This window comes from Zosterops lateralis (genome assembly GCF_965231275.1).
Source record: "Zosterops lateralis genome assembly, chromosome: 3".
Taxonomy (NCBI): Eukaryota; Metazoa; Chordata; class Aves; order Passeriformes; family Zosteropidae; genus Zosterops; species Zosterops lateralis.
Genome location: NC_139764.1, coordinates 85,059,406 through 85,081,283, shown reverse-complemented (window position 1 = coordinate 85,081,283; position 21,878 = coordinate 85,059,406). Strand labels below are relative to the sequence as shown.

At 36.0% G+C, this 21,878-nt stretch overlaps 1 protein-coding gene across 1 annotated transcript in view; it reads left to right on the top strand.

Annotated features, from left to right (window-relative positions):
• Positions 1-21,878, top strand: part of ADGRB3 (adhesion G protein-coupled receptor B3) — a 445,728-nt gene that overhangs the window by 346,128 nt on the left and 77,722 nt on the right. Inside the window, exons 17-19 of the mRNA XM_083856501.1 lie at positions 2,806-2,932; positions 4,588-4,691; positions 7,406-7,508. Coding sequence (XP_083712627.1) covers positions 2,806-2,932; positions 4,588-4,691; positions 7,406-7,508 — 334 coding nt within the window. The remainder of the gene's footprint in view (positions 1-2,805; positions 2,933-4,587; positions 4,692-7,405; positions 7,509-21,878) is intronic.

Sequence of the window (21,878 nt, the reverse complement as noted above, 5' to 3'; positions counted from 1 at the left end):
TGTACTAAGTGCAATATAGCCATTTTAATTCCATATTTCCATTCCTTATTTACTTATACCTAAAACCTAATCATTACTTTATGTCAACAAGTCAAAATTCCCAGCATCTCTGAGGGAATTAGTAATCATGCATTTGCTGTTTTGTTGGCATGAGCCTCATGCAACAAATTGCAGTTACACTTTTCTTCTGGTCCTGCTCGTTACTCAGTCTCTCATGGAGTTAATGTCACATTCTGTGCAGCTTCTCTTAGACATAATTTCAACAGACTACAAATATATTTATTAATGAGGCTTTTTTTTTAAACTGCACTGATAAGAAGAAAGAAGAAACTTATTTAATAAATTTTGATTTGCAACATATAAAACATAATGCGTTAAGCAAGAAATTGAAATGTATCACTGAAAGAAACTAACAATAAAATGTAAAATGTGTCCATATTAGACTGACACTGCTCCTACCATGATGTCTTATTTGGAATTCAATTAGACTGCTTTGTTCATTTCAGACTACTTTTGGAAATCCTACAGAATTTTCAGTAGTACTGAAAAGTTTTTGCAAAATACGTGTGGTATTTGTGGCTCGTTTATGACTGGAAATTTGTAATCTGTGCAAGTGACTTGAAGAACTGAATGAGCCACTGTAAACCTGCTGGCCTGGCCATGATTTATAGTACTTTAAATATAATTATAATTTTAATAGATGCTTTGTTTTAAACTAAACTAGTGTCTGTGATTTTATAATTAGAACTTGTTTAACTCTTGTGCATTGGACACCGCCTGCAAGGATTTAGTGCTGGATGTATTGTGCATCCAATGCTTTTCAGCATAGGGTGAATTCAATTTATTAAATCTTATTCTCAGGATGAATAATACCATCCTTTTTTTTATAATACGTCAGTTTCTCTTACCTATCAATCCTTAATATTTAATCAGCAGAGATGAACACATTTCATTTGGCCTTAACTGTGTGCCACAGTAAGTGAAGAGACAAGAAAGCTAATAAAATAAATTGTTGAAGTTATCCAGAAGATAATGCTTCCGATTTTAAAATATGTAACTCTATTTTTCAGAGTGGATGTTGATTTAGCCTGTGGCTCTCTGAAAGACACAATTTGCAAGGGAAAGCTAATAAACTGCTTTAGTGGCTTGAAGAATTGGTGATTTTCTCTCAATTGTTTCCCTCAGTTGCTGTTTGTTTTGTTTATTACAGGATTCTGTTTTGAAGACAATAGTGTGTAAGGGTTACATCTGGTGTGTTCAAAAACTAGTGGCACAAAATGCTGAGGTGGCCTGGGGTGAACTGCACTCTGAGAGCAGGCTTGGGATAACAAATTGCCTTTGCATGAGGGCCCTGGCATATAGAATCACTTACAGAGGTGTGTTGTCAAGGCAAAAGAGGTGAAACAAGGGTGGTCACAGGGACTGAAAATTTTTATTCTTCTCCCTCTTTGTTTCTTTGTCCTTCATTTTTCTTTTTTTTTTTTAAAGTCATTTAGTGACCTGAGGTGAAATGGACAGGAATTGACAGCACACATGCTGCTGCTGGCAGCAGAGTCACTGCAGTTGCTCCTTAGACATGAAAGAAGGGGAAAAAAGATAAAAGAAGCCCAGTTGTTCTCCAAATATAACACATGTAAAGATAATATGTTTGCTTTAGTTGAAACCAAAGCCCTTTTCCTGTAGAAAATATTTTCCCCCTCCCCACTGCAGTTCAGGAAACAGGAGAGATGATTTTTTGTCTCTCCCTCTCCTTCTCCTTGCTTGCACAAAGAAAACGTGGGTTGATACCATTTTTATTGTTCTGCTGGGGTGGGTTTCAGACCTCGCATTAGCATATTGAATGTCTAATTGAATTCGGGGGCTGTGTTAATCATCATGTTTTGTTTAGGGGTGGTTGGTGGAAGATGCCACCAAACGATTGCTTTGGCTTGGGGTTAGGTTGGTGCTGCCACCCCGAGAAAAAGAATCGAGAACGGGGAGGGAGCCAGGGAAAGGCGAGTTGACTGAGTGATGTCTGGAGGGCGAACTCGTGTGTCTCTTTGGTGATGTGTGCTGCTGTACTGAAATCCACCCCTCTGCTGGAGCTAAGGCAAGAGTTGGAGGCATCTGATGCTGCCGTTTCCAGGGTGAAATTTCTAAGGCTGCTAGCTAAAAGCAACAACCAAAAAAAAAAAAAAAAAAAAAAAAAAAAATCCCAAATCCTCAGCAAAAATAGCAGTCAGAACAGAAGATCCGGTATCTCCCGGTCCAACTGGCATAACCCAGACAGCCGTTTGAGAACCACATGCTTTTAACCTAGCCACACACACCAAAGGGTGGGGGGCCTGGGGGGGTGGGGGGGAGCGGAGAAAGAAAGGGACCGAAAAAGACACCGCAACTACAGAACATCACATTTCTCACAAAAGACCAGAAACAGAGCCGGTAGGAAAAGAGGAAGAAAAAAAAAAAAAAAAAAAAAAAAAAAAAAAAAAAAAAAAAAAAAAAAAAAGAGAGAGAGAAACAAAGCCTCCCCCTCTTCCCCCGATGAGTTTTTCGCAGTGCTCTGGTGAGGCTCGGAGGTGGCTGGCAGCGCAGGGGGCGGCTGCTGCCGCGGCTGGCGGGGCTCCCGCAGCAGCGCCCGGCGCTCAGCACCGCCGCCCGGACAGCTCCGCGCCCTGCCCGCCCTGCCCCACAACAAGTCCCCGCCGCTGTCCGGGAACTCCGCGCCGCGCTCCGAGCCCCCGCTGCATTGTCTCCTCACCGAACCGGCCGTCAGGCGTAATTACCCCCATCTCCCCCACCCCCTCCTCTCTCTCTCCTTTGCAGGAACGACTCTTTGGGAACCTGGTCCACCCAGGGATGTAAAACTGTGCTTACCGATGCATCCCATACGAAATGCTTATGTGATCGTCTCTCTACCTTCGCCATTTTGGCTCAGCAACCTAGAGAAATAGTAAGTAACAAAGAGGGGGGGAAAAAATCCAGTTTTAATGCAAAAGGGGATGCGGGGAGGACTGCGGGGGGAGAGGGGAGCTGGTCCAGCTTTCCTCTCAGGTATATTGCAGACGTTGCATTGAGGAATTGTTTAATATTGCAGGTAATCAAATGTTAGTCTCCTGGTGTCTACAGTGTCTCAGATAAATGAATTCCAGATTCTGAGATACAACTAAATCCTAGTGAAATTTGCATGATCTCCAACTCTGTCGTTTTGTTGTGTTTTTTTTTTTAGAGAAAGCCTTGTAATTGTGGTGCAAATGTGTTGAAAACTTTTGTATTGAACGATTAAGGGAATGTACAGGTCTCTATTATTGCTCTTGGTAGGAAAACCCTAGATACTGTAGTTAAACAGATTGCAGATCTGCATTGGACATTTTCAGCACAGATTTTCTGTGTAGTCTGTTGATATGATGTAAGAAAAATAATCAAGTTTTCATGAGAAAGAGGGGACATTAAGTGTATGACCAGACACTCCCAATATTTTTGAAGGTAAAAGCAGCTGAAAAGCAAATATTTGTGAAGTTATCCTGCTAAAGCATGATTTCATTTTCCTGGTTTTGGAAACATACAAACAGACTATTTTTAATAGCAAAGTAAATCCATTTGGAAAAAAAGTGGTTGAAATAACATACTACTTTCTGCCTGAGATCTGGCCTAAAAGTACATCTGTCTTATATCCTATTTGGGTGACAAAAGATATCTGGATAAATGTACTTTACAATACATCCCTGAAGCTTAAAAAGCCTTTATGTAAACCAGGCATGATATCCTTTAAAACTTTTAGATCTGTTTTTTTTTCCATATTTATTAGAAAAACCCATTTCTATTTCAGAACATGAGTACATATATAGAGAGATGGAAAAAGCTGACCTGATATCTGAGGATAATAGTCTCCTTTATAGCAGGGAAAGCTAGTTTGTTTTCAAGGTCATTCATTTATTTTCATTCTTTGTTAATACACAGAGTAGAAATGAAATTATTCTGAATTTGTAGCTTTTTTTTATGAAGGCTTATGCTACTGTTGCCATAGATATCCTGCCATTCCTTCTAGGCAGTCATAGGCCCAAGGAAATTAAGCATGTGAGAATAGTGGATTGAAGTCAAAGTTATTAAAAGTCAGAAAGTTTGGGCATTCTGCAACAAGCATGAATCAAATTATGGGACAAATTACTGGATGATCTTCAATATATTAGAGTGAAACCAAGCTGTTTGTTTAATGCATAATTCTAAATAGTGCTACTTCTAAAGAGAAGTATACCTTTTAATTGATGTTAAGTGGAGAGTCATTTAAACTTGTGTTAACATCATAGTCTCCTGTTACACTGTAATATTACTAGTTTATTTTTTAAAGTATCATGCAGGCATTACAAGGCATTTTAAAGCTCAGAGGCCTCTGAGGAATGTATTATGCAGATCTCGGAGTTATGTAGGGATCAGTTTTGGAATTAAGTTGATTTCTTCTTCATAACTAATATTACTGAAACTATCTGTGATAGTTTGTCTTTCTGCTTTTTTTTTTTTTTTTTTTTTTTTTTTTTTTTTTTTTTTTTTGGACTTGTTTTAATTGCTGGAGGATGTTTTTTCTTCATGATTGCCTGTTGTAACTTACAGATCATGGAATCATCTGGTACACCCTCAGTGACCTTAATAGTAGGCAGTGGTCTTTCCTGCTTGGCCTTGATCACTCTAGCAGTTGTCTATGCAGCATTATGGAGGTATGTAACAGGTTGAGAAAGCTAAATGTAAATACGTTGTTATATTTATTTGAATTGCAGTTTAAAGAGACCATTAAAAAGGTCTCATTAAAACATAAAGAGAGCCCACACTTACTGTTTGGAAAGTGTGGGGGAAGGAAGGAGGAAAATGTAGTGCATGCTTTGAAGCATTTGTTGATGTGATTGATTGGTTTTACTGTTTTGGCCAGTTGATGATGGTATTGCTCAGTCTTCTCTTTCTCCACTTCAATGGAAATGGTATTGCTCCTTTGGTGGGGTATTCATAGTGCTAAATGCAGGATTCTTATATGTGATATATTTCATGTGAGGCCTCTGGCCTACATCTTTAGCTGCTTTTCTCCAATTAATGTTTTTAAACAAAATTTATAAATAAAATAATATCAAAGTGGCAGGCTTAGGGAGTTCAGTCAACTGATTTTGAGTTTGTTCACATCAGTTAAAAGTTTGAATAAAGACCACAAAATTAAATAGTCTTAAGTAGTGTGGTGGTACATTCTGGTGATAGATTTTCTTTCCATCCTGAGTTTACAATATTAAAATATTATATTGATTTAAAAGTGCAATAAATACTTACAGAGTAAATTAATCTGAGAAGTAACGAGAATTAGTATAATGTCTTACTGCAGAAGGAACAGAAAAGCAAGATGAGAAGCCATGCAAAGTAGTAAATATTTTTTAAAAGTGAACATGGATTCTTATTTAACTTTTTTCAATAATTAAAGTAAAATGGGTTGTTATGAAAGTAATAAGAAACAAGGGGATGAAACAATAAATTCTAGAGTAATATAAAATCAACCAATAGAGTTTTGATTTTAGAAGCAGCTTGATAGTTTGCACCCATTTCTCTATCACTCATGTACCACAGAGACTCAGATTAGAAATATATATAATTATTAAGAATATCTAGTTACATAAGTTATGATAAAAGATGAAAAATTATCAGTTCTTGTCTGTCAAAACTAAGAATGAGAGTATTTCAGGATATAATTCCCATCTGAAGAATTATAGTGTTATTTTTGCACTCCCTGATATATTTAGCACTTGGATAGAAACACTGTCATGCTCAGTGGAACTGGTCTACTCCATTATTTAAATTAGATACAAAGAAGAAATTCTTTACTGTGAGGGTAGTGAGGCACTGGAACAAGTTGTCCATAGAAGTTGTGGATGCCCCATTCCTGGAACTGTTCAAGGACAGTTTGGATGAGGTTTGGAGCAACCTGCCCATGGGAGGGGACTGTAACTAGGTGATTTTAAATTCTCTTCCAACCCTGGCAATTATATGATTCTGTGACTAGATGAAGATAAAATGTTAGGTGATATGGCTTAAGTGAATGCTGTGGGCTCCTGTTGTACTGTATTTACTCAACCACTATGGTTATCCTTTGTAATCCATGGGCACTCAGTGTTGAGAATTGGCCCAGGTGAATTAATAGTTTACAAGTTATAAAATAGCAGTGTGCTCTCTGTGGGAACAGAGGCACTGGACTTCTTGTATTTGTTTGCAAATACATAGAACTAACCTTAAGAATGTTGCTATATTTTAATGAAGAATGTGGATTGTGGTATTAGGGTTTTTCTGACTAACTAAAAAAATGTAATGCTGCATCTCTTGATATGCAAGCAAAAAGCTCTATAATTCATTTCATATCCAAAGCTCAGCATTTCCTGTGGGTTCAACAGCCTTTTTTATTAATTCCTCAGAGTCAGCCATGGGTGTACATCTCAGGAGGAGACAGCAACAGTGAGAAGCATATAGTATAGGCTGTAGAATATATAAAGATATGGCATGGTCTTCAGAGGAACTGAGGGCCCTTAACTTTCATTTATTTTAGTAGTCAACATTTATTGTAAGCAGCTCTAAAAATCAGGTCAGAAAGGTACTTTGCTTGTAACCATAATCATTCTCCTTCTGTCCTGTAGTATATAAAGGCTGTATACAGAAAAACGAGAACACTTGCATCTTGAGAGCAAATATGTGATAAGACTTTTTGACTTTTTCATCTTAAGCATATTTGTAAAATGAATATGATAAGTTTGCAAGGGTGACTGTGATGTTCACTGCTATAATTTAATCTTTCTGTACGCATTTGGATATTTTTTGGCATTCAGTCTTATGAAGATATTACAGTACTATTGGAACATCAAGATTAATGTTATCCTTATCTCAATAACATGTTTCAAAATTCACTGCCATAGTATCATCCACCAACCTGCATCTTATTTATGCATGTTGGATCAAATCTTCTGTTTATGTAAATCACCATATTTTTGCTGAAGGTAGTAATTATGAGTGGTCTGTGCCAGCTGTGAATATTCCCAGGGACAAGCAGAGAGCATTAGAAGTTCCTGACATGAATGCATGTAAGCCCATTATTATCAGTATGGTGTTAGAACTGTGTTGCCAGCGGTTTTTAAAGGAATCATTGGTAGATTATTTTTTAAATATATCAAGATACTAAGAGGAAATTGTGAAATATCTGTCAAAATATCATGGTTTTCATATATGGTATTCATGTATTTCATTTGTATTGTCATAGCTCTCTAATACTCTTTCTGAGCACATGAAAGGGAACACCTCTCTTTCAGAGTATCTCCAATAGTTAATGCAAGAACTAAATCAAAGCTTTGTGTGACTTACTAGTTGTTTTCCTTTTAGAAAATGTGTGACCTGTCTTTATTTTTTTGAACAGGTACATCAGATCTGAGAGGTCCATAATTCTAATCAATTTCTGCCTGTCAATTATCTCATCAAATATCCTTATCCTGGTTGGACAAACTCAGACACATAACAAGGTATGAGATGGATTATATTAAATTTTCCCTTAAATATTAATATCATTGTTTTATTTCTTTTTAACTTAAATGATTACATTCATTTAGTCCTATACTCATAGGACTTGGTGGGTTTGGTAAAATACTAAGAGACAAGGGAAAATATTTACCATCATAGTCTATTTTTCACTTCCAAAAATCCCTTTTGGTATTGTTCCCTCTAGATAAGCTGTGTTCTCTGTGGTAGACTTGTGTGTTTTATAACTAAATTTCAAAGCAAAAAAGTTCAAAGGCTCAACATCAAAAGCACAAAATCTGGTTCATTATAATAGTTGTAATAGGATTGTGCTACAGTGTTTTTGTCTTTTTATTAACACACTGGTACTCGAAAGGCAAGTAGAAATTGCTTAGAAGTTAGAGTACGATTCTTGAAAATGTGCAGAAGCAGACATCATAACAAGCCATAGAACTGTTAGATCTCTGACTGATGTAGCTATAAGAAAGTAATAACCCTGCATACCTTACTTAGTGATGTATTGCTGATTTATTAATAATCTGTTCTCTGAACATCATTGTCATTTGTGCCTCTCCTGTAGAACAGCAGGCTTGCAAGTGTCTTGAGGAATCACCCAGTGCCTGGTGATGCTAGGCAGCTTTCACAAGTGGCAATAAGTGGTTGCTTAGAATCAACTATAACTACAGGATTGCTTGGAATAGAAAATAGTGTATAGTTGATTAACTGGGAAATATGTGATAGAATGCTGTGAAGTTTTGGAGTAAGCAAGTACTTGTAAAGTAGTTCTTTTCCCCACTGTATTAAACTACCTAATGCATTGCTCAGCTTCATTTTTCTAATGTTGAACAAAATAATGTTCATCGTCTGCTATAGGAACTGATGTTTCTACAACATACCTGTAATTAATCGTTACTTCTTTTCAAGTAACTTCTTAGCACTTTAGCTGCCAGAATTCTCATAAATTCAATGCAAGTCACATGGATGTACTTTGTAAAACATATCCAAACCAAGCATACTCATTTCCAGCACATATGGTTAGAAAATTGGTGGAGTCGCGATATTAATATGCTTTTAAAGTTTTGAAAGTGTGAAGAGGTACAAATAAACAAAATATGGATTTCCAGAAGAAACCCATGTAACTCTCACAGATTTTATTCAGGGGGGATAAAAGCAATGTACTAAAAACTTCAGAGTACCAGAGTACATAAAATTAATCCACCCTAGAATTTCAGTAGTAACATATCTATTCATATATACTATTTTATTATGCATTTCAAGAATGCATTTCAAGATATGGTTCAATAGATGCAAGTTCCTGTGTACACTGCCACTGTAGGATCAGAGTTTGAGGGCATCAGAACAACTGTGTTGGATAACACATTTCCTAGGTATGCTGGCAGCCTTTCTCTGATACTTGACTCGTAGAACTCTGAACTAAAACATGCTGTTAATCCAGTTCTTTTCTATTAAACTTAATCTCCTTGATCTCTCTCACTTCTGCTTCCTCAACTTCTCAAAATACAGAGATATTACACTGGCATATTTCTGTGACCAACAGATCCAAAAATGCAGATATCAAAGGAAATAATTGACAGAAAAAAAAACACATCACAAAGTTTATAATTTAAATATGAAGTCTGAAAAATTACTGTAAATAGCACTTCTTGCTACACTTGTCTTCTTTTTGAGTCCACATCTTGCTTTTGATACATCTAACAACCAGCAGCTTCTAGCCAGGGAGCACCTCTAATGGCTCAAAGGCAAAATACAAAGCAAGACTTCCATTGTTACAAACCAAAACTATTTTTATCACAATGTTGACTGATATATGAATATATTGTCGCTCTAAGAGGCTGGCCTGTGAATGCACCATCCACAAAAATGCCCAGCTAACAGCACTGTTTAATGAAAATTTATTCAAATAAAAGCAATCATATCTGGCTATGACTTCACTGTGTTTGTAAGTAGGGATGTGTATAGGCATCAGATATATTTGAATTCAAGTTCTGATTTTTTTTAAATTTTCAAGATCATATATGATCCCAAGAAGCCAGTGTTTGATTTTAAGTCCATACATCTAGATTGCAGTGCTGGCAACTGTAGGAAAAATTACATTTTCATTTTGCTGAGCTGGAAAATTAAATCTGTAAATGAAAACTTTAGAAAGAAAATCAGGTCCTGACTTGTGATTTAAGATTAAAAATATTTTAGATTTGTTTCTTAGATTTTATTATTTACTGGAAGTGAAACCATATGAGTTTTTAGTGTTTGAAAATTTTGGGAGAAATCTTGGGAATATTTTATTAAAGCAATATAGTATTCAAGTCAGCAAAAATTGTTTGATGAATAAAGGCTGAAGTAGTATTTTATGGCAAGAAGATGAGCTCTTTTTTTTTTTTAGTGCATTGGAGAACATCTGAGAAACATAATATTCCAAGTTTGAGTTTGTTTACTCTGTTCTATTCTCATTCTTCTGTTTATACTATACTTATATTGTTGGGGCAGCTAGTTAACATCCACATGATGAAGCATATCCTTTTTTTTTCTATGCTTAAGTTTTGCTCTGAATTTAAATTCTCTGTAGCTCTATATTTGTGTATATTTCCTTTTGGGGAAGATCCTCATAAATGCCGTCAAAGCTGAATTCCAGTTTAAAGTTGAACAGTATGTAAATTAGGCATAACGAAGATATATTTATAGCAAACAGCATATTGTTGATTCCTTTGCAGTTTGTGGTTTCCTTTATCTGTATTAAACACTTCATAAACTACTTGTATTAACTTTGGTGCTATTCAATCTCCAAGAAATTTCTGTGGCTTGTTTTAGTACACCCATTGACATCTATGGCATAGAAAAAAATACTGAGTGTCTTGGTCTAGAAAAGTGCAGATTTTCATTATTTTCTTTCTGGTTTAAAAAAATCATAGATATTCTAGAATATCTATGTTAGGTTTAGCTCTGCTCTTTGAAAGCTGACTATATCATCAATGTTTTTGCAAAAGTTTCTTTTAATGAAAGCTAAGTGAATTTGAAAATTGCATTCTCTTTGGTTCAACTAAGTTCTGTCTTTTTTCAGTAAAATAGATCACCTCCTATGGGCAGAAATGGACAAAATATTTAATGAAGACATATAGAAGGAATTTATATTCTTTCAAACTACAAAAGATTTTACATTTTTCCTATTAGCTGTTTAAAAGTGATTTTTTGTCCAGTTTAAGTAACTAAGGGTACCAACGGTAGAACAGAGGTCTAGGTCGTGGGTCATCTCAGCTTGTTTTAGAGTTGTTCATGAGGGAAGTCATGGAGAGGAGTAGGGTTTCTCTTGTAAGGTTTGGATTGGGATAGCTAAAAGCCTTTTGTCAACAGAAAAGCTTTGCCCCTTTGTTACTTCTTAGCAAAACATGTTGTGCGTTTTGTTGAAGGACACAGCTGAGAAATGTTCTGCTTTTTTCATTATGTTTCCCTAGACCTTTCAAAACACAGAACTTTATTCAAAGCTTTCTTAATGTTTCAGACTGTGTAAGATTTCTGTTCTGTCAGATCCTGTTTTGAAATACAGGTCACTGAAGGCTGAAATTGCAAAAATATTATGAAATTAATTATGTGTCTTGTTTAAATATAGTTGTTGTTATACTGTGCATGAGAAGAATATTAATTTACTTTAGTATTTCTTTCTGTTTCATTTTCTTTCCACTATTAAATGTTAGTAACATAATGATATTTAAACTTGACAATATGCAATTACTATACTTTAACAACTGAATTTAGTTTTAACGCTGAAATTAAGTCTCCTGAAGTAAGGAAGAGTAAAACTTCTCATTTATAACCTAATTGCTCAAATATCTGTTATTTCACAAAAACCTACGCTATGTCCCTAAAATCTACAAAATCATTACTTTGTAAAGATTACACTTATTTCAAACTAAAAATATTTATTTTGAAGAAACTGACAGGTGTTTTTAGGAAATATCTATCAGTGATTCACAGCTTTCACTGTATCATAACTCTTGCTATATTATGTTTCTTAATGTTCTTCTTGCCATCAAAAAAAATGGCTGTATTTCTTCTATATGTGGACCTTTAACGTTTAAGCTATAAACTTTTACTATGTTTCTGATCTCATTTAATGAATAGATTCTCTACCTCCCGTAAGTTATTGATTAATATGATGTGGATTTTTGTCATAAATTTTCTGTTCTTTTGTATGAGTTCAGAAGATATCCTGGTTTTTTCACAATTTTGCCTAAACAAAAACATGTTTGCTTTTTGATATAAAAAATTCCTGTATATTTATTTTCCTGTGAAATAAGCAAAGATAAATATTATTTGAAATAAACAATGGAATTCCTTATACATATGAGAAAAATGTAATTATTTTCTATATAATCTGATACTGGCTATAAGTAAGGGTTCATTGCTGATGTTTGGGTCACTTGTGAGAAAGTGTCATATTTTTAAATATTTTTAAAACATGTTTTTAAAAATGCTGTAAGACCCAGTGCATTTTGTTAGCCATAGTTGGGTTTCTGTGTGCCTACTATGGAAAGAAAAGGGGAGATATTAATGCAAGGTTTAATAACCCTGATTTTCTGTGTCATTCATGTTTAATTGCAATATACAGTTTATTATGCTTACTATTTTATTTTTAAATTCATCTGTTAGACCATACCTTAAAGGGTATGAAAAAGGCCTGTCCTGATCACTATAACATAAACTGTCAGTAGCCTGCCATCATAAACAAGCAAAACTCTGTAAAAATGTGTAGATAATAAGATTAGAATGTTCACTAAATAGACTGACTGGACCAAAATAATCCACTTTTAGCTATTTTTTTTAATAGAGGTGTTAGGTTGAAAGAAACAAGTCGAGGTGGAAAGACACTGAGAAGGCAAGCATCCCATTCCCATAGCACTCTGAAGTAGCTGACGGCAAAACTAGAGCTCCCTCAGGTTTTGAGAGACGGTGGGTGGTGGGATCCCCTGAGAAACCTGCAAATGTTCAGGTGATACTAATGCTGCCTCTAACCACGTGGCTCTTGCCCCATATCTGCCACTGACTTACAGATGCAGGCATCGTGGCAATATATCTCCTAGGAAACAGCGGGGGAGACCTCAGAGCAGATGGAATGAACAGAGAAATGATGCTAACACAGCATTAAGGTTGTGTTAGAAAATCAATGAGGAAGTAGGGAATTCAGTATGTCAAGCAGTTGCACTCCATATTTCAAGTCTTTCTGTAGAACTTCAAGGGAATACCCTCCATTTAAGTAAGAAGCTGAAGCCTGGGAAAATACATTCTTCCATTTTTGTCAGTATCTGACTTCCAAATTAACACCTACTCTGGTGATTGTCTTTTTTTTTTTTTTTTTTTTTTTTTTTTTTTTTTTTTTTTTTTTTGTGTGTGTGTGTGTGTGTGTGTGTAACAGCTTTTTGAACAGCTGACCCAGAGATTCTCTGGTATGAGACATCCATCCCAGAAACACATGAGTAAATAGGTCAGGATTCAGAGTGCACTGCACCTCACACATCTGTCTGCTGTGTATTGAAACGCAGAAACAACCAAAGGGAGAGAAGCCAATTTAGCTGAAACACTATTACAGGAGTAGGTCTGTTTAAGCAATGCTGTTTTACCATGCCAAATTCTGACAAAACCTGTTAACATCAGCTGAATTAACTACCAGCTTTTAGATTCTCAAGAGAACCTCTGGGAGCAGATCTTTCTTAGCCAAGATCACTAAACATTGTCATTCATGTTACTGTTACCTGCCTCAGAGGAGAAGGTAACATTCTTCTCAAAAGTGCCTGTCAGACTGTTTCTCAAAATACATCAACTTTATCATTCAGTTTGCTATATCTAAACAAAAGAGACATTTTGATTGTAAGCAGGTTACAGAGAAGAAATTGGTTAGATTTTAGGAGCATGTGTTCTCTGTCTCCTATCCACAGAACCTTTTAAAAAGCTCTTTGAACTATTTTAGAATCCCAGATTTGTTCAGGTTGGAAACTGTATCCAACCTCATTCTTGAGGCAGGGTCAGCTGTTAGGTTGAAAGGGGTTGCTCAGGACTTTATATGATAGTAAAGTCTTGAAAACCTGCGGGCAGAGAAATGGCACATCTTCCTTGGGAAACTTGATCCACAGCTTGACTGTCCTCATGGTCAAAATGTATTTTGGTAGATCTGTGTGGACCTCTTCTTTCTTTGTGTCCATTGTCATCCCATTACACATCACTGTGAAGAACCTGGCTTCATCTTGTCAGTGACCTTTCTATAGGCACTGACAGGTTGCTCTGTTAGCTCAGACTTTCCTGAGGTAACCCTCTGCTGTCCTACTCTTCCCAGAATTGTGTGGTTTTTTTCCTCCTTGATCACCACAACCTGTTTCGAGTAGTTTTTTCTCTTCTAGAATTCACCCCCACAACTCTAAGGAAAATAGCTCATTCTCTAACAAACAACTTTCTGAACTATTTCAATCTGTTGATGACTCAAGCAGCTATTTTTGGGCTTCACATCTTTTTCACACCTCCCTTTTGCCTATTTTTTGAATTTCAATAGAAATAGAAAGGTAGTCAATGGGAAATAGAGCAGTCTGCAAACAGTTAAATGCTCGTGTCTTTTACTTACATGATCTTACTTTTAAGAAAGAGGAAACAATAAACAATTCTAAGCAATAGTAAAAATCATTTTAAAATGGAGTTACCATGGCAATTAGCATCACAAGACTAAGGAGTTTAAGTAAGAATGATAACAACAGCAACATCAAAACCAAGTTACTTGGGGTTTTTTTTATTCTAATACAAAAGCTGAATTTCCAATGGATTTTCATATGTGAATTACCTTTTTTAAGAATGTAGGCATGAAAACCCTTTGTCACATAGACCTAAACATATGCAAAAACACAGTAAGATTTTTTTTAATAGATGTCTGGTAAAATAATACATCAAAAATCACAGCCCTGAGATAAATGCAATATAAATCTTCTGCCCTATAACAATAATTATTGCATCATTACTCTTTCTATAAAGCAGAATGAAACAATAGAAAACATAATCACTTTTAAAGGACTATCATTTAACAAATAATAATGTAAATTTGCAGAAGATTGTCTACCTATTGTACTGATCTTTATTTACACATCGCTGCAACTCCCTGTTGGGTCTGCATATTTTTAGGAACATATGGTATGCTCTAACCTTGACATGCACTGTGAAGTTCATTTGTACAGTGTTGTATTTTTTTCCTTTTGTTCTCCTAGGTTACAGGTTTTAGGCCCTCTATCTTGCAATCACACCAATTAGAGCATTTTATCAGAAAATGACTTGGTCACTGACTGGTCTGATCAGAGTTTCATTCTCATTTCCACTTTCTATCTTTTCTTCAAGGCGATGTTAAGTGAAATTTTGTGAGAAATGGGACAAACAGTTTGCAAATCTCTGTTCTAGACTGAGGCTAACAATAAGATGGAAGGGCAAGGATGATCACATGAATTGTCCTTTCCTGCTTTTTGTTTCTGAGAAAGAAATGATGATCATTGTGTGCCCAGTCAATGAAATCAGCATTCAGCAAGCGTGATCTGAGCATATTTATGACATGAGCAAGACCCATGTGGGTATACTCTCTGGATCACAGCAGGGTTTTGTCATGAGAGGGATGCTCAGCTTGTCAAATAAAGGGACTTCTAGGTATGACCAGGGACCCAAAATTATGTACCTAGAGATCGTCTTGGTGCTAATGTAAAAGGCATGTAATGCTTCTAATTTTAGACTGCTGCTGAAACATGACCTTTTTATACTTGTTTTCATGGACATACATGCTTATTTTGTTGAATCTCAGTGAGTCATACCATAGACATTAAGCCTGGTACTGACAAATTTGACAGTAAATGTGCTCTAATATTTTTCTCGTCTAATGGTTTTGTCAAAATTTATATCAAACTGACATTGTGGATGAATAAGTAGGTATTTTGTGGAATTTAATAGAAAATTATGCTCAGAATAATTTTTGAAATTATTGAAAGGAAACTGTAAAGGTAAATCTACAAAGCGTGCATTTGGCTATAATCATGGACATTTTTAATGAATGTAATTGTGAGATTTCCAGAACCCTGCAGAGAAGTGTACATGTTTGTAATAAAAAGGCCTCAAGCTGTTAAAACTGATAGAATTGCTGTAATGTCAAGAAAGTTCAGTATGCACTAGACTTCTGGGTTTAAAAACAGGATGGAAAACATGTTAGCATCTCTCTCTCCTGAAGAAAATTGAAATATATCTGGCATAAGGAGTCCAGCAGTTGGAAGGAAGTATGAATAAGGTTGGCACAAAATGTTGTTCCATTAGTAAGTGATTACATATCTGTCTCTAATTAGCAGCATGGCATATAATTTCTGCACTATGCTTTCCATTTCATGAAAATTGCATTTGCCACCTATCACATACTTGCTAAATAATTTCTTTAAGATGGAAATCTAAATGGACGTATTATTCTTTAAATACCATTTAAAGTTAAGTGAAAGATTAGAAAGAGGATGCCTTCCTTAACAAGCTTAGCTGAGCCATACAGGACAACGAAACTCATGTGTCAGAATGTACAGCTGTTGAAACTTGGGTTTTAAAAAGATAGGATTAATTGTAAAGCTGTTGTTATTTGCATTTAGATTTTACACTTCTTATATTTAAGAGGGCTTTTAAGTCTCTGTCTTTTACTGTATATCCTCTTATGTCAAGTCAATCAGAATTCATGCTTGAGTGTTAGCAATTTAATTATTTCTATAAAACCTTAATTATGACACTGCTTATCTTTTAAAGTAAATGCGGAATAGTAATAATGTTTTACTGAACTGAATGATCCGACAAGGCATTGCAGTTGTACTACAGTGGAAGAAAAATGGTTTTGCTAGGAATAATTGTTAGACCTCTGTATCAAGACAGTGTTAATGATGGACAAGAACTGTTGTTAGACTGAGTTTGTCTCTTGTAGTTATTCAGAAACCACAGCTGATAAAATCACTGCAGAAACAAATATGTAAGATTTCAACCTGATCAAGTGTCTGCTTCCATTCACTTCTAAAGGATTCTTCCTTTTGGAAAGAAGATTCAGCAATAATGCCTAACACTAGTAAAAACATATTCTAGAGAGATTTTTAAATGTTAATGAGAAGACTCAATCATAGGCCATGAATGTATCTGACCTTGTTAAACATTAGGCATTAAAAAATCAGATGTATCTTTTTAAGTGTAGGAAATTTTCTGTTGGTTGCAAATAGGAAGTGTTCAAATCTTTGAGTTGTGGCATTAATCCCAGTGCACACATTTTTCCAGTAGCAAATGCAAAGCCTGAAATGAATCAGAACTAAGCCAAATTGTGCTGCCTTGCAGTTGCCATGGCTAGGAGCATGCACGCAAGTTATTGATACAGCTCATATGACACTTGTTATGCCATGATAACTTCATTATGTGTTGGAGCCTCTGGGGATCTCAGCTCATTGAAGTTTCAATATTTCAGTGGGTAGGTATGATGAGCAAAGCAGAGCCAAAGAAAGAAATCAGGTTGGTTTGTTTTGGTTTTTTTTTCAAAGGAGCACTTTACAGAATCGCCATTCAAAATATTGCACTCAGTGCAACTGGACCGTGGTATCTGCCAGTGACACTCTCCTAGTGCTAAATAATAATAACTCAGATGGGCTTTTCTAATCTCAGCTCATGGTCTTTCTGTTCTCTATATTTAAACCTGTCATCATGTGTCATCTAGAAGAACTGGTTTAGGTCACTTGGATTCAGTTGTCTCCCTTAGAAACTGATGGGCAGAAATCTGCTAGTGTGCTACAAAAAGTTTAAACTTCTGGAAGGAACTTGTCTAAATGGTGCTGAAAATTGGGGAAAAAGGAATGGATGATTATGAATGCACAAAACAAGTAGTCCTCCAGTGCAGTCTCTAGCTTCCTTCTTCTCCAAACTTCTTGTTAGGCTCATATGTACGATACTCCCCTGTGGCAGTCTGGTTCTCTCACTATGGTGTGATAGAGGCTTTTGTTTACTGTAGCTTCTAAAATGTGAGAATAGATCTATAATAAAACATTACCCACCCTGCTCTAAACCTGCAAGTACTGGTTGGTTTAGAGATGCTGCTTCATGTTCAGAGGACGGCACTGATTTTAGCTGTTGGCTCTGCAAGCAGAGCTATCTGATCTGTGCAGGTCACAGAGCATAATTCCCTGCAGAGGAGCAGAGAGAGTACAAATAAACTTTCCAGAGGTAATTTGGCTATATCATGTCATCCAGAGTGTGATGGACATGGATATAGTCTGCAAGATTTTGTAGGAGACATCCCTGCTAAGAACATAATTTAAAATGTAACATTTTATACTTGCTAATTTTAGTTGCCAAGATGGATCTGAGAGACATATAGCATTAATTATTAATTATTGTTGTTGTTGACAAAAATAAACCTATCATTAAGGATCTGGGAGTATTTCCAACATCAACAAAATTTCCATTTGATTTATTAATGGATATAAACATTTTTCTTTTCCCCTCTGCTCAAAACCTCAACTTATTTCATACTTGCCTCTCCCAGAGGAAAAAGCTTGAGTAAATGTATCTGCCTTGCACTCCTTTCTGAATGTCAGCACATTGAAATCTGCCAGCTCTTCTGTATAAACAGGGTGAGGACCCATTCAGCTACACTAAGACTGTTTTCTCTCAATTAATGAGGATTTTGACCATAGAAATGTTGATTGGTACCCAGAAACAGTGGATGTTATGAAGAAGGCTGGATGTGAAAACCTGACAAATAAAATGGAGCAAAAAAGATGTTCCATTTCCACCCAGCAGTGAGGGTAGGGTGATGTACAGGGAAAAGCTGTAGTAGAAGCAGTAGTGCTGTGAAGGGGACAAACTTTGCTCCTATTTAATACAGTCACACATGAGTGGAACCAAAGAATTAATTTATTTTTTTGAGTTAGCAGAAACTTCCGGCTGGTCTGGAAGTGTCACCCACTGAGCACTCCACGTGTAGAGCAGATTAGAGTGGTTAAATATTTAGGCCTCAAAAGCTGATATGCCAGTGAAACACATAGCAGATAAGAAAGGTCACAACTTCTACTTTATAAACTTAGCATGCAAGTAACAGTATTATGATAAAAGCCAACATTACGGAATTCAGGGGCTTCTACACAGGCCTTTTCCACTTTCAAATAAAGAGACAGCTTACAGGATACTGTCTTTACCTTCTGATCATGTAGGATTTTTCAGCATTTCAATTTCACTACTTAACAATTTTGTGATGACGGTAAAGCACAGGACCTCATAAGAAAGGGAGGCAACATCCAACTACAGTGCTCAAATCTCTGGTGTCTCTGGCCAGCTGGGCATTTCATACCAAGGAGCCCACCATGTTCATGGACTATCGTAGGGTTTGTCTGTTACTCCAGCCTGGAATCTAACAGAAGAAACCTCTTCGAGGATTTACAAGTTAAAAGTTAGGAATGACAAGTTGGAAGGCCCCATGTGTGGTCACAATGAGTTGAGTACATTTCTTAACTTCCCCTAAGATACTCCCTGCTCTTAGACGTTCTCTGATTTTAGTGCATTCCATGTGGATAGCTCTGTGCGAGATAAAAATTCACCTCCTCCCACTGAAGCACTATTTTTTTTTCTGCAGATTGTCTGTTAGTACATATTGTTTTAGAAGAGAACTGTTTGCATCCCATATACATTAAATTTTTAATACAAGACTCAGTGAGACATAGAGCCAGGGGTTAATCATGTGGTTAGCCATGTGGTTAATGACATAAAATAACAGAATGGATTTTATTTTCCTTAAAAGGCTACTAATGCACTCTTTAATAAGTCATAATTTGTATGTAATAAAATACCTGGGCTCAGTCAATGATAATTTTGCTTAGAAACAAGTCACACACACTCAAAACAATACAGAAGCATTTGCTTTCCATCTGAAGCTGTATGGTAAGCATCTATGTTTCTTTGAGCTTTATGGGACATATTGCATTTTGCTTAATATTTTCAAGATTGTTTACCTTTCAAAATAACAAAATCTAAATTGGAACAGAGGTCAAAGCATTTCAGAAAAAGAATGTTTATATATGCTAATGACTTCTAATTAGGAAGAAAAATACTAGAAACTAAAATAATGTGTTACTAGCAATACAGTTACTGTGTCTTTATTTGTATGCAGTGCCTTCCAGGCCATAGAGAGTTTGGGTGAAGAGCCGACCATCATGCTCAGTAGACAAGACAGCCACCCATTTCTCTCCTCTTGAACACCAAGGAAAAATCCTTCTTGTGAAAACAGAGCTGTGGTACTCCTGACTCTGCGGAGAATGGAGTCACAGTAAAATTACTTTATTTCCTAGTTAGTTTCCTAGTGTGAAAAATGCAGGTAACTGGTGAGCATAGTGTTGGTGCTACATTGACAATTGGACTTGATAATCTCAGAGGTCCAACTGTAAAAATTTTATGATTTTATGATCATTGGGCAGGAGTAAGCATATAATGTCTTTCACCGGCTGTCAGAAAGGAGGAGAGAGAATTTTTCAAACACTGTCTTGGTAGGAGCCACACACCACTTTACACTGCCCCTGCTGTGGAGCATGATCCTAGTTTTAAAGGCTGCATTTTCCATTCTTATCAACTCCTTGCAAGGAGATTTCTCTTTCAGGCGTGCGTGTAGAAAAAATAATCTGTTTTCATATTAAAGACTAAGAAAGAAAAATTATCATTGCAGAGTCTCTGATTTTATCAGTCATTGTTTCTTTTTCTTTTTTTCCCTTCAGTTCTTTTATCTTCTTTCTTCATTAATTGTTTGCCTTGCTATTATGATTTGTAATCTTATGCTTTTGTTCTGGCTTTTCTCATCCACTCCATTGTTTCATTCTTTGTCATTCAACATTATGATCAAAGCCAATATTTGGGAATTCATGGACTTCTACACAGGGCTTCTTCATTTTCAAATAGAAAGACAGCTTACAGGGTGGTAACTTTACCTTCTGGTCATATAGATTTTCTTCAGAATTTGTATTTCACTGGAGAAGTTTTTTCTGATGGTAGTAAGGAACTGAAATTCATAAGAAAGAGAAGCAGTATCCAACTACAGTATTCAAGTCTTTAGTGGCTCTGGCCAGCTGGGCATGTTTTGTTTCCAGATCATTTCTTACAGAGGAGCTCATCACATTTCTAGACTGTTGGAGGCTCCAACCTGGACGCTGATAGAAGCAACTTCCTTAAGGATTTACATGTTAGAAGAAGGAAAGTTCCTTCTGTAATATTTCCATGCCCTTTTTCTATTTCTCTTTAATTTTCTAAATTAAGAGGCAGAAATCTTCCTGTTAGCTTTGTCTCTCTACATTTCTTGTCCACTTTTTCACTCAACTGTCAATCTTCTCAACAGATAATCTCTTTAGAGTAATGGCTGTCCTCTTCTGTTGTTGCCTTCAAATTATCAAATTCCCTTTCTCAGCGAGGATAAGTTGAACATTTCAAGCTCAGTTATAAAAACTGAATGCAGTAGCTCTGCCTCATAGATAGAAAAATGAAAAGAAATAAAGAGTGGTTATGAGATGTGATAGCTCAGTAAGACTCTTACGATGTGCCAGTGGGACATATATTGTGTGCAAGGAGTCCTCCATTGCATTGCTTCTCATAAGAAATGTTTTGTGCTTCTTTCTGTTATTGAGCTATAGTTTAAAAGGCTGCAGGGTGCAGAGATTATATTATTACTTATATTTAATATTGAATTATACTATGCAGTGATGTCATATATAATATATTTTGCATATTATGGAATCAATTCAAGAGGCTTCCACTCAAAATTAAGTAGCCCTAGCTGAGGGTTGTATCCTAAGCCAGACAGCAATCTAATGCGTCGCTGACATTCTTGCAGCCCCATGGCACAGAGTAGGACTGAGAAACTGCCTCATGCACAGGTACAAAGAAATCTAATGATATAAGAGCCTGTTCTGAAGCCCCTTCAGGAAACCATCCATTCTGGCATGTGACTGTCCTGTTCCTGTGTGGCTCTATGCTATTATGGGAAGTCACACTATATAGCATTTTTTTCTTTAGTAAGCTGACCGTCACTATCTCCCTTGCTGTACTCATATCTTCAAGTTCTTTATGTTCTAAAGTAGCCCAGGCATTCATCACTTAATTTATGGCTAATACTACCTTTTAAAAATCAAATCTACTTTTACAAAATTGTAGGGTTTTTTAAATTTATTAACAAAATGAAACTTTTTAAAGAGACAAAACTCAGTAAATAAAGAAAAAGATTGTTTATTAAATACCCACTTTCATGGCTGATCTTAGGCCTTTTTTTATCTCTGTGTTATCAGAGATTGAAAACATTAGATTGATGCTCAGTA